Genomic DNA, 13,424 nt, shown 5'->3' on the forward strand with positions numbered 1-13,424 from the left:
GCTTTGAATATCAGGGTGAAATGTATTCAAATGTATTCCTAGAGCATTACACAACTAAATTTATTGATCATTACACACACAAGAACAGAAACAGACACACAGACACCCACAGAGAGACACTCTCACTTGGCTTGCACTAATGAACTGCATCAGGTCATTCCTGCCTTCCCTGCCTTCCCTTTCCAAGGGAGCTCTACTGGAATCTCATGTTCATCACTGCTACTCAAAGATAATTTGACAACTGTTTTTCAGGTTTTAGGCAAATTTCATACACCTTGCTCTTTTTCAAAGACAACTAGGCAGTTTTTATATAACAATCCACTCCCTGCATCTACAGATGCAAAAACCAGCAGGAGTAAGAAAACAATTTTCCATATCCTGTGGTTTACATTCTCTTCCCAACCCCCATTAGATACTGTATTCTTTAGCTAACAATCCTACTACAGATTTAAGGTGAAATCACTATTAAGACAAGTCAAGATGAAAGCAAATACATTTATTTGTTTATGCATGGGAAGCAGACAGCGATGTTACTGAAGTTGATACAAACCTGTTTACAAGTGATAAAAAGGCAGGAAAACCATGCCTATTTCAAGAAGACATCCAAAAGGCCCTCCAGAATGTGTAACAAGCTGTACAAACCTAATCTACATAGCTGAGCTCTGAGGACATTTACAGGAGTGCACTTCACACTAGAAAGCATGCCTGCTTTTATATTTCATCTTCACTTATGGCCCTTCTGAGTTTTCAGTCAGCTTAAAATCATTCTCCAGCCCAGCAGACAAGATATTTCCTTCCTTCCTTCCTTCCTTCCTTCCTTCCTTCCTTCCTTCCTTCCTTCCTTCCTTCCTTCCTTCCTTCCTTCCTTCCTTCCTTCCTTCCGCCACTTCCTTCCTTCCGCCACTTCCTTCCTTCCGCCACTTCCTTCCGCCACTTCCTTCCGCCACTTCCTTCCGCCACTTCCTTCCGCCACTTCCTTCCGCCACTTCCTTCCGCCACTTCCTTCCTTCCTTCCGCCACTTCCTTCCTTCCGCCACTTCCTTCCTTCCGCCACTTCCTTCCTTCCGCCACTTCCTTCCTTCCGCCACTTCCTTCCTTCCTTCCTTCCTTCCTTCCTTCCTTCCTTCCTTCCTTCCTTCCTTCCTTCCTTCCTTCCGCCACTTCCGCCACTTCCGCCACTTCCGCCACTTCCGCCACTTCCTTCCGCCACTTCCTTCCGCCACTTCCTTCCTTCCGCCACTTCCTTCCTTCCTTCCGCCACTTCCTTCCTTCCTTCCGCCACTTCCTTCCTTCCTTCCGCCACTTCCTTCCGCCACTTCCTTCCTTCCTTCCGCCACTTCCTTCCTTCCGCCACTTCCTTCCGCCACTTCCTTCCTTCCGCCACTTCCTTCCTTCCTTCCGCCACTTCCTTCCTTCCACCACTTCCTTCCGCCACTTCCTTCTTTCCGCCACTTCCTTCCTTCCCCATCCATCCATCCATCCATCCATCCATCCATCCATCCATCCATCCATCCATCCATCCATCTTTGCTCCACCATATCACTACCAGAGTCCTCCTGCTTTTAAAGCATTGGGCACAGCCAAGGCACAGTAGAAGGAGATCCTTGACCTGGCCAGCCACTCCCACAGCTGCACACCAAACAGCTGGCTGGTGAACAGCTGGTGGTGCACCCCAAACAGCTGGCTGAACAGCACCCTCCACCAATGAGCAGGGTAATGCTCAAAGCCTCTCACCATGCATGTCATGAACCTGTGATATCCCCTGAGATCAAAGGGAATACTAATTAAGTTTTATTCAATCCATTAAAACCTCAATGGGTTGGAAAGATGGGCAGAGAAGAACCTTCTGAAACTCAACAGGAGCAAATGCAAGGTCCTGCAGCTGGGAACAACAACCCCCAGGCTGGGGGCTGATCTGCTGGGAAACAGCTCTGCAAGGAGGACCTGGCGATGCTGGGTACAACAAGCTGTCCATGAGCCCTGGTGGCCAGAAAGGCACCTAGGTATCCTAGCGTGCATTAGGAAGAGCAATCCCAGCAAATCAGGGGAAGTTGTCCTGCCCCTCTGCTCAGCCCTGGTGAGGCCGGATCTGGAGTGCTGTGCCAGTGTTGGGCTCCTCAGCACAAGAGAAATATGGAGCTCCTGGAATGGTCCAGCAGAGCGGGATGAGAGGACTGGAGCAACTCTCCTACAAGGAAAGGCTGAGGGAGCTGGACCTCATCAATGTCTATCAGTATCTGAGAGTGCCACGATGCTGGAGCCAGGCACTGCTCGGCGGTGCTGAGCAATGAACAGGGACAACGGGCAGAGACCGACGCACGGGGAGTTCCACCTGAACGTGAGAATGAACTTCCATACCGTGCGAGTGACTGAGCCCGGGAACAGCCTGCCCGGAGAGGCTGCGGAGTCTCCCTCACTGGAGATATTCAAGACCTGTCTCCGTGCAATCCTGTGCCATGTGCTCTAGGACGCCCCTGCCTGAGCAGGAAGCTCGGACCCGATATCACCGCGGACCCTGCCAACCGAACCCGTGCTGTGACTAACGGATTCCCAGTGGCGGGACAGCAGCACGACGTCACCGAGCGCCGGAGACGACGCCCCGCGATCTCCCGCGCTTTCGGTCCCTCCCCTTCCCGGCCCTCCCTTGCCCGGCCCAGCTCCGCGTCCCGGCGCGACCCCTCCCTGCCCGCGCCGCCCGACTGCGGCTCCGGCCAATCCCGCCGGGGCTGCCGGACCCGCTCGCCAATCAGAGCGCTCCGCCGCCCATGCCTCCCGCCCCCGGCGCTGCGGCCCACCAATGACACGCGAGGAGACAAACCCCCATTGAGGGTCGGTTGAGCCGCCGCTCCCCGCTGCCCGCCTCGCCCCGAGCCGCCGGGACGTCAAAGGGAGGCAGGGCCAATCGGGGGCGAGGCTCCGTGCGCCGCGACCAATGGGAGCGCGGCTAGCGTTGCGGCCCCGCCCCTCGCTCCCCCGCCGGCGGCGCGGCCGGCGCTCCCCCTTCCTCCCTCTCCTTCCCTCTCGCAGCAATGGCGGCGACGGAGCAGGAGCAGTTCTACGCCCTCCTCGGCAACCTGCTCAGCCCGGACAATGCGGTCCGCAAGCAGGCCGAGGTAACGGGGCCGCCGCGTCAGCGGCCGCCGGGACGGCCTGTCAGACCCGCCGGGCCTCGTCGGAGGGCGGGAGGGAGGGAGGCAGGGAGGGGGGCAGGGAGGCGGCGGGGCCGGCCGAGCCCCACGTGTGAGCAGCGGCACCAGCTGCCGCCCGGGCGGCCCGGGCCTTGCCCCGGCCGGGGCGGCGGGGCCGGGCGGTGGCGACCGTTTCGCCTGGCGGGCGCAGGGCCCGCGCCGGCCCTCGGCCCGTGAGGGCGCGAAGGGTCCCGTTACTCCCCTCGGCGCCCGCCCCGGCGTGTCCGGCGCCGCTCTCGCCGCTCGCCCGCCTCGAGCCCGCCCCGCCCGCGGCCCGTGTGGGACCGTCGCCAGGGGCTGCTTGTCCCCGTTGCCCATGGCCGGCTCCGCCTGAGCCGCCCGGCGTGACGGAGCGCGGCCCCGGGCCGGTGGCGGCAGCGGCGTGTGGGGGGCCGGCTCTCGCCGCCTCGGGAGCGGAGGCGGCTCCCGAAGGAGGTCAGAGCGGGTGCCCGGCGCGGTGAGAGCGCTGTGGTGTGCGCGCCCGAAGCGGCCCTCGCTGGGGCTCCGTGCCCCCGCCCCGCTGCGCCGGCAGCAGCGGGACCCAGGTCCTTCTCCCTTGCCGCGCAGGAGTTTGGTTTTTTAACTTCTCGGAACGGCCCCGTGTGTGTTCAAGCGTTTCGTCAGCTAAGAAGTATTTCACCCCAAAGAAGTGCTTTCAATATGCTGAGTTTCTCTTGTTATCAGCAAAAAGTTTTCAGACGTGTTGTTTCAGCTGAAATTCTTTGTGGCGGCTAAGCCACGTTAATTCTTTCTCTCTGTCATGCTTAAGGCTCCATTGTCAAGCCTGGTGGGGAATCTCTCCCGTTGAATTAAATACCAGCGTCTAGGTTTAGCATGAATTCCCGCTGCATGGCTGCATCGGGTCTTTTATCGCTCTCATCACTCCAGCGGTCAGCAGAGTTCAGCGCATTGTTTGGTGAAGAATAAAAAGCATTATTCCTGATGCTGCAGTGAAAAATTCCTCAAATATGAATCGAGGGTGAGAAGGAGGCGAGACATACATTTTTAGAAAGCTAGTGAAGTTCGATATTGATAACTGCACTTTCTAGAGTCAGCAAGAATTATTCCCACATTCCTGAACATAGAGCTGCAATGGAGGCCATTCTCTGGGAGCTGAATTTCTTTCTCTTCTCAACTGCCTACATATAACCTAAAAACATTTCTAAAAATTTTTGAACTTTATTGGAATTGTAACAAAGGAAGTTCATTGTGCACCTGTGTCACAATGCTATGAAATAAAACATTGGGTACGAACTCTAAAGCTTAGATGCTTAAAACTGGTATATTTTGTCTGAAACTTGCTTGAAACTGAGTTGGAGTTCTTTTTAATTTTCTTAAGTATGTATTTATTTATTGCATATGCACTATGGTCAATCAGAATAAGAAACCCTAATGGGCACGATAGATACCAAGTTTTTCAAGTCTGTTAGTTTCCTATAAAAATACAAGGAATAGTATAACTTTTTACTTATTTATCTGGACTGAATTTGCCATTAGTTTCTGAATATCTCCAAGGTGTGCTGCAAATGATTTTATGGTTTAGGATCATTCAGAGTGGAAGGGTCCTCAGGAGGTCTGCCCTGCTCAAAGCAGTGTCAGCTATCAGGTCAGATCAGGTCACTCGGGGCTTTGTCCTGCTGACTCTTGAAAACCTCTAAGAATGGAGCACAGGCTCTTTGAGTTACTCACTCCTGCTTGGCTTGTCCTCATTAGGACAGAGAGATCTGGACCTTCCAGTCTGAACCTCCTTTTTTCAATTTATGCCTGTTGCCTCTCATTTTTCCCCCATGCATGGCTGTGAAGAACCCCACTTATCTTTGTGGTGGCTTAATGAACTTTCTCCTGGAAGCACAAATCTGTCTCTCTACAGTGTAGCTAGACTGATTTAAGTTGTATATTCCTTGAAGTAAGATTTTTTTGGATAAAAGTATTGCATAACCTTTAAAATATTTGCTTCCTAAAATCATACAGGACTCATACTTGGTTATAACATTGGCATAGTCCAGTCAGTTTTTCAAAGTGGACTTACTGTTGGAAGGTAATATTGAATACATAAAGGATTCAAATAACTGCAGGTAAATTGAATAGCAGGTTTTCATTTGTATCTAGTGAAAACCAGTCAGAATGAGAAATGGATAGACAGAGAACTAAGCAGACTAAGCAGGTTATTCCAAATAGGTCTGGTCATTGAAATGAGAATGAGGGGTTGTTCAGCTGAAGACTGAAATTAATAGTCATATCCTGTTTGGGAGGATTGTAGCAAAAGATGTTAAAAAAACAAAAGGTGAGGGAGAAAGCCTGATGAGTCCTAACTCAATAGATGTGTATGAATTTATATGTGTATAGTCTGCTCTTGTGAGACCCCACTGGAGTACTGTGTCTGCCTCTGTGGGCCTGCTGGACTGGGTCCAGAGGAGGGTCACAAAGATGGTCTGGGGGTCTGAACAGCTCTCCTGTGAAAGGCAGGCTGAGACAGCTGGGGGTTGTTCAGCCTGGAGAAGACTGGAGGCACCTTAGAGCAGCCTTCAAGTACCTAAAGGGAAAGAAGAAAGGTGGAGAGGGGCATTTACAAGGGCATGCAGTGATAGGACAAGGGACAATGGCTTCAAACTTGAGGAGGACAGGTTTAGATTAGATATATGGAATAAATTCTTTACTGTGAGGATGTTGAGGCACTGAAGCAGGCTGCCCAGAAAAGCTGTAATGCCCCATTCTTGGAAGTATTTAAGTCTAGGTTGGCTGGGGCTTTGTGTAACCTGGTCTAGTGGAAGGTATCCCTGCCCATGGCAGAGGGTTTGGAACTAGATGGTCTCTAATGTTCCTTCCAGCCCAAAACATTCTGTGATTATGTGTATCAGCTAGCATGCTCATAACTTAATCTGACTAGTTGGCTGAAATCCTGGAGTGTTGTCTGTTGACTATAAAAACCTGTCTTCTTACTTGTGTGTCTGCCTTCTAATAGAGAAACTTTTGATTACTTTGTTTTGGTGATTTTATGCTCTTTAAAAAAGCATTTCTCGGGTTTGAGAGAACATGGGTAGCAAGTGTAGAGGATAGATACTTTCTTGCACTTGTTATGAAAGTTGGTCATGGTGTGTGAGAAATTTGTACTTCTGTATGAGATAACTGGAGAACTAATTGTAAACTTAAGGAACACAGTGAAATGTAGCAGGATCCAGCTACATAGTTAGAGGGCAGGCAAGGCTGGTAATAAGATGGGTAGGGTCAGCCAAGAAGTCTCCCACCAGCCCAGAGGGAAGGTTCTGTGTTTGGCCATGTATTCCTTGTGCCCCTTGGCTTTAGCATCCTCTGAATCCAGTTTACAGAATTGACAGAGTTATACCATTAAACAACTGCTTAGGTTGCTGCCATTTTTAGTGAGTTAAACAACTCAAAATAGAATTTTATGGTGATCAGAATTGACATGAGGGAAGCCAGCTTTTACTGTGCTTCAGTTGTCTGTGAAAGCATAACAAGTCTGTGCTGGGCCTGGGTTTAGGGACCCTTTGTGTTTCTGTGTTAGTTTTTGGATTTGTAGATAATAGTGCAGTATAAATATATGCATTCATGGAAGAGGTTAACCTGAGAATTTCTATTCTGACCCTAAACCTCGTTTAATTTTGCAGTCTCCATGAAATGATTAGATTAAATGCAGGGATTCATTGGGGATTCAGTCTCATTGACTGTGAGTGTGTGTTGGCAGCTAGGGAGAATATAAAATGTGGATTCACTTTGTGAATAAGGCCTACTAGGAAACAGGTACAGAAAGGGAGGAAGATGATGTCTAATATTAAATGCAAAACTGCTTAATTGACAATAGCAGGTATCCCGTCAAGGTGGATAAGAGTTTGTTGGAGTACTGGAAGGAGCTGCTGCAGAGTTGCAAAGAGGAAGTAGGCCGGCAGAGAACTGATACAAATGAACCTGAGCTTTGCAGAATAGGCTCATTCCTTGAGTTCAGGATGGGATAATGAATATTTGGAAAGGGTGAAGTAATTAATCTTCAAGATTGTCAGTAAAAAGTAACTCGGAGTTACTAAGTATAGAACTATTTCTAGATGTTATGAGGGGCTGCTCTTGAGCTTGTGATTCTGCTGCTCCTACCTACACGGGTTTAATATATTTTTAAAAAAACATTGTTTCAAAATGCGCTCATATACCATGTTTTGGATAGCAAGAGTTGTTTTGCTGTGTTTTGACTCTAGCTTCTAAGTAACAATATAATTTAAAAAGGAAACATGTATAAAATGCATACCAGGACCATGTAAGACAATGTAACTGAACTTATTAAGCTTCTCATTTTGTTAAGAGGGTTTTCCTGAGGAGGAGACTAAATAGCTTCTCTTTCTGAAATTCAGGCAGGAGTTTAAAAATAAGACATTCTTATACAGAATGTATGGTTGACACATGTGGCTGCCACATAGCACTGTAAAAGTTTTAAAAAGGTTCAAACCCAGAACTGATCCAATTTTTGGACTATACATTAGTCTGTGATTATTAACCTGTTGGTCACAGCTCAGTCTCAGGCTTCCAAAGTTCTTCATTCTTTGATATGATAAAAGCTATTATGGATTCCCAGTAGGACATGTTTGTTGTATGTTGTATTTGTACGAGTTTATGTTCTATTTATATTTTGCAATTAATCTCCTAAGTGACCATGCATATGTAGATCATTCCAATATGGCAGGTCTTACCAGCTAACTAAGATTTTACTCATAATTTTAAAATAGGTCTTACATTTTTATTTTGATAGGTTTCATTTCTTTTTTCTATGTTATTTTTTTTTTTAAATTGGATGGATATTGATGTTTTTAAAAGGAGAGTCAATTCATATTAATGCTTAACACATGCTTTCTAATAAATGTTTACAGTGAGCTGCATCTCTTTTTGTGCAGGAGACCTACGAGACTATTCCAGGCCCATCAAAGATCACTTACCTCCTGCAGGCAATCAGGAACAATGCTACTCCCGAGGAGGTATGCCTCAATAACCTTGGATTTGTGCAGATTTTCACGGGGACTTGGAGAAGAGGGGAAGAAATCAGTGCTGATCATTTTGGGATAAATGAGCAAGTTTGGTGTTAACTGAAGCATCTTCATTTACTGCGCATTTGTAGAGGGATCAGTCTTTTTGTCTTGATTGTTGCATGCCCATTTCACTAGCTGAGACTCTGTGGTGCAGGATATTTAGTTTCAGGAAGAGTTTTTTTTATAAGCAACTGCTTGAGTCTCCATTGTTTTCTGTTGTGTGCTTTGCTCAATGAGTGTTATTTTCCATTAAGTGTATAACTACTAGGTGACTTACTGTCATGTTTGTTTCTTCAAGTTACAGTTGAGAAATTATTTCTACTTGGAGTCCCGTGCCTAAACATTAAACTTGTGTGTTGTTCGTAACTCACAGTGCTTCTTAAGTCATCTGGCAATATTATGGAATGAGTGGAGAGTAGTCTAAATATTACACATTTTTTTTAATCTGGGCATAAAGTAAGGGTGCCTTTTAGTTACTCCTTAGTTTTGTAAGGCTCGCAACTTTAGCAATCATTTAAAGTACTTACTGGTAAAACTATTATTCACTTGAATATGCAGAGCAGAGAAGTACTAAACTTTCAAGATATTACAAATTTTAGAGTCACCTAAGCAATTTCTGAACAATATTATAAGAGCATAAGTGTGCTTTTTCTCTATGAATAACAGCCTCTTCTGGCAGACTGTATTCAATTTAGAGCTAGTTGCCATTTGTGCTTTTTAATGCTAAGAAAGTATCAGTTTACCTATACTGATGCTTATCAATCTACAGTGTTGTGTTCTTCTGACAGACTCCTTCAATATTATACTAGCAACTGGAATCTAGTTTTCCTTTTTGCTCCTTTAAGATGTTTCAGATGATAAAAAAATGTAGAGCAGTGTTACTACAAGGTATAAATAAATACTTGTTTTATGTGTTTGCTGATTTTATTCCCTTTACATCTGCTAAGGAAATAGCCCAGTGTAAAACTTAAAAATCTTGCCAATGACTTGGATTCTGACTTGCAAAGTACAAAAGAAACTTTTCACCTATAGAAGTTACTCTTGTCAAAGACATCAAAGGCTAACATTTGCAGAATATCTTGACATTTAACTTTACCAACGGATTACTCAAAGAAAGGTTTAAATGTTAGCTCTTACCGTAAGTAAGCATTAGGTGCTGGACTCAAAAAATCCTGATTAATAAAACCTACAACCTCTTCCCTGTAAATCCAACTACTTAGTAGCCTAATTAGAGCCTAAGTGAAGTAATCCCCATGCTCAATCTAAACGCTGCATATAAACACTGCATATGCTTGGAAGCATTCTGTGTGTGTTTAATGTGGTGCTGGTATCAACAGGTAATTTCTGCATGTGTTTTATAGAGATCCAAATGCTGTCACCAGTGGATAGAGCTTTGGGCCTGGCATGTGTCCTCTGAGCACATTGAATGTACTGGTGCCACCAAACACAGGATGCTGGAAGGAGCTTCAGAACTTTAAACGTGCCTTGTCCAGGCTATGTGGAAGCTGGGTTCAGATCCCTCTTCATCTTGAAGCCTTTGCATTGCTTTACCTCCTTGCAGGAAAACTAGGATGAAGAAAATGCCCCATCCTGTTTGCATGAGTTGTATGTCTGTGTTGTGGAGAGTACAAGACTTGTAGGACTATTCAGACAGCAGCTGGGGAAGTCCTGCCTCTGCAACCCAGTAGTTTTGGCATTTAAATGGAGAAACAAGGATGCAGATCATTCTCCCAAGTACTTCTTGTATTTAACATTGAAAACACCATTAAGCCAGATTTGGAATAACTCTTTTAACTAACTGTGTAACAGGTTTTTTCCTGCCTAACCAGATGCCTAAACTATGGAAATATTCACCTCTTTCCTCTGTTCTTATTTTACACTTTGCTAACAGCAAAGTAACACTGTTCACAGAAGTGGAGGGAAGCATGTGACTTAGCAACTAGAACACTTCTGTGCCAGGTGATGTGCACGTTTGTACACCAGTCTGAGAAGGGGCTTGTCCTTTCTTCCTGCATTTGTAGTCTCACTGTTATGAAATTTAGACTACTTTCTATGCAACTGCATTTTAAAGAGCTGTACAGAAAGATGATATATATTCACAGCTGAATTGATTTATTTTATTTGTAGGACTTAAATATTTTAGACTGTTACTTTGCAGTTTTGATTTACCACATAAGCCTTTGAGAGGAGCAGAAGTTCTGCATTTTCCCCTTCATTTGTTTTTTCTTAGTTAACTCTGGTTTGGCAGGTTTTGATTGTGTCCTAATTTAGAGATGACTAGTAAAATAACAGTGCTCTGTAAAACTGTTTCTGCTGTACTCACAGCCTTCTTGGGGGCCCCTGACCTCTCCCAGACGTCTGCCCATATTGTCACATGAAGGGATGCATTTCCCAGTTTGAAGACTGCTGTTGTGGACAGCTCCCTGTTTAGCCTTTGGGAAGGAAGGCAGCCCAAAGATGCACCACAATTCTGCCTTTGAGTTGTCTGTGGACCTTGGGCACTCTGTGCTTTGAATTCCATATAGGACTAGATCTCTGAATGACAAGTCCATCTTTGAACCATGTGCTAAATGTTCTTTACTTCTGTCTCTGCATGTTTTCCTCCTTGAGAACTTGAACAATAAAACAAAAGTAAAATTCAGTGTGACAGTGCTACACAAGATAGTCAAACTTTTTGTTATAAAATAGGTAGGGTTACATGGATGCTTTGAATATTAGTGGAGAGCATGGCATCCCAGATTGCTGTCATAATTCTGCTGCTGCCCTGCTCAGCAAATTGATTTGATTTTCTTATGCTTTATTTCCCTCATCCCTAAAATACTAAAACATTTTTAACACGCTATAAATTCTACTAATCAGAAGCAGTATGCTGAAATTTGAGTATTATGACTACTTTTTAATATGACTACTTCTATTAATATAAGTTTAACACTTCACTTACATGTGAGCATATCAGTAATTTAGACATGCAGAAGACCCAATGCTGGGAAAAAAATGTGCTCTCTTTATGCTTCATTGGTAGCTGGAATTCCTTCTTTGGGGATGTATGCTTTATATTGTTCCCCTCCTCATTAAAAGCTATTGCTACTAAATTGCAGAATTTTGAAATGCTTGTTTAAGTACATATTTTGAAATACTTAAACTTAATGAACCTTTGGGGTCTGTGAAAAATACATATATTCTTTCTCAGAGTAGAGGAAACAACCCTGGAAGTGCCATTAATTCAGCCATGTTTGTAATTAAATTGTCAATGATAGTTTTCTTATGTAAGTGAGTATCTGCTGAGGAAAAGATGCCATTTTTTATTATTAGAAGTCAGTAGTCAGTTTGTCACTCCTTAGAACACTTGAATTTGCTTTGGGGATTTTGGAGATTGTTTTTTTTTCTAAGCTAGTAACTATAACCAGGAGATAATCCGTGTAGTGCTGGTCTTGTGTCTTTCTGCTTGCCTTCCTGCTTGTGTTTTTACTTTGCAGTCAGCCTTTTTATCAGTCTTCTAATATTTTAAATTCTTCAGAGTTGGAAATTCTTATCCTTGTTTTCATAAAGCATGTAGTCTTCACCTCTGTTCCCTGACTGTCCCACCTGTTAGTACTTCATGAAAGAACATAATAAAATGTGAGTTCAGTCATTATCAGGTGTCAGGGAATCCTCACTGAAACACGATGCCTTGAGTAAGGGAAGACAACATCAGAGTTTGTGCCCTCTTTAGTCCTAGTGAACTTGCTCCCTACTCAAGGCATTTCTATGTAAGTTTACCATACTAATGAAGAAAAATTTAATCTTTCCCAATATTGGTGCTCCAAGGGATGGGAGAAAGAAAGATATTATTATATTTTGGTACCATGAAAGTTTTTGGACACATTGTTAGTGAGATTCCCACAGGCAGTGGGGGAAGAACATCCTTCTGAACTCACATTCCCCTATGACTATTGCTGGAGAATCTTGGCTTCTGATGGGAGCTACAGCACAGGTGGGCACTGTGACTGTTCAGCTGCTGCCTTCCTTACATCTGCCAGGGAAGAGCTGAGCCTGCATATGTGGGGGCCTTAGTCCCTACTGGAGATGGTGACAAGGAGATAAGAAATGATAGAGTTGGATCCAGTTCTAGTCCTTTCCTTCTGCTGGTACAGAGACATTTTGTGTGCAGTACTCTTCAGCTGTACAGAAGAGAGCTGGGTAGATTATAAAAAGACACAGTGAGTCTGGAGACTGCAGAACATAAGAATAGTATCTTGGGTTTTAGCAATACCTGATAATTACAGGGTATGTTAGAAGTTAACACTTAGCAGCACTTTGTGTTTCACTTATATAGTAATGTAAGTAACACTATTGAGAAATTGGAATTGATTACTTTTGCTGCTCCTTGAAGAGTTTTGAATTTGAAAGCCTTATAAATGAAACTGTCATTCATTTGCACATTAAATAAGAATGTTTTAGGAAAAAACTGAGTTTGGATTATTTTTTGTGAGAATTTAGCACAGATAAGGTTTTGTTACATGTGTTAAACTTTAGAAGTTTGGGTGGTGATCTTTAATTGATGTGTCCTTAAACACCAATTGGTGAACATTCTATTAAGTTATTCACTGAGCTTCATGTGTCTTTTTACCTTTACTGCATGTGTTGCTCTATTAATTTTGAATTAATTGTATTTTTTGCTTCTAGTTCTTGTACAATTATAAATGAATATGGATATAGAAATTATACTGTTGTAAAATGGGTATATGCATACAGGATACAAGATTATAATATGTGATTTTGAGGTTCCTATGCTTAAGTTCAAGTTTAAAGAATAAAGTGTCATCATACACCTACAAAACACTGAAAGCTTTGGTTTGACTTGGATTTGGGTTTAGTTGTTTGAGAATGTGAAGGAGGGTTTACAGATTAATTATCTGACAAAATTGCCCCAATAAGTCACTTTTTAATCCAGAAACACGTGTCTGGATTATAAAGACCGCATTAGGCCATTTAAAATAGAAAGAATTCATGCTTTAAAGATCTTTGAATAGCATAGCTAAGTTCTTAACTTGCCATAAAATATTTCTGAGGTTCAGCTATAGAAAAAGCCTGAATACCTCAGTACTGTCATTATTTCTTTGGAGGGATGTAATTGTCAGAAACATGGTTGTAAGCTGATGTTTCTTTAGTATGGTTTTTTTTCACTATCATAATTGTCATCTGTTGCTTGAGAGGTATTCCATTGACC

At 44.1% G+C, this 13,424-nt stretch overlaps 1 protein-coding gene across 1 annotated transcript in view; it reads left to right on the plus strand.

The window, feature by feature from the left end:
* Positions 1–2,975: 2,975 nt before the first annotated feature.
* Positions 2,976–13,424, plus strand: part of IPO5 (importin 5) — a 42,420-nt gene continuing 31,971 nt past the window's right edge. Inside the window, exons 1-2 of the mRNA XM_059493765.1 lie at positions 2,976–3,113; positions 8,084–8,164. Of these exons, the coding sequence (XP_059349748.1) occupies positions 3,030–3,113; positions 8,084–8,164 (165 nt within the window). The 5' untranslated portion in view covers positions 2,976–3,029. The remainder of the gene's footprint in view (positions 3,114–8,083; positions 8,165–13,424) is intronic.

This window comes from Ammospiza nelsoni, chromosome 2 (genome assembly GCF_027579445.1).
Source record: "Ammospiza nelsoni isolate bAmmNel1 chromosome 2, bAmmNel1.pri, whole genome shotgun sequence".
Taxonomy (NCBI): domain Eukaryota; kingdom Metazoa; phylum Chordata; class Aves; order Passeriformes; family Passerellidae; genus Ammospiza; species Ammospiza nelsoni.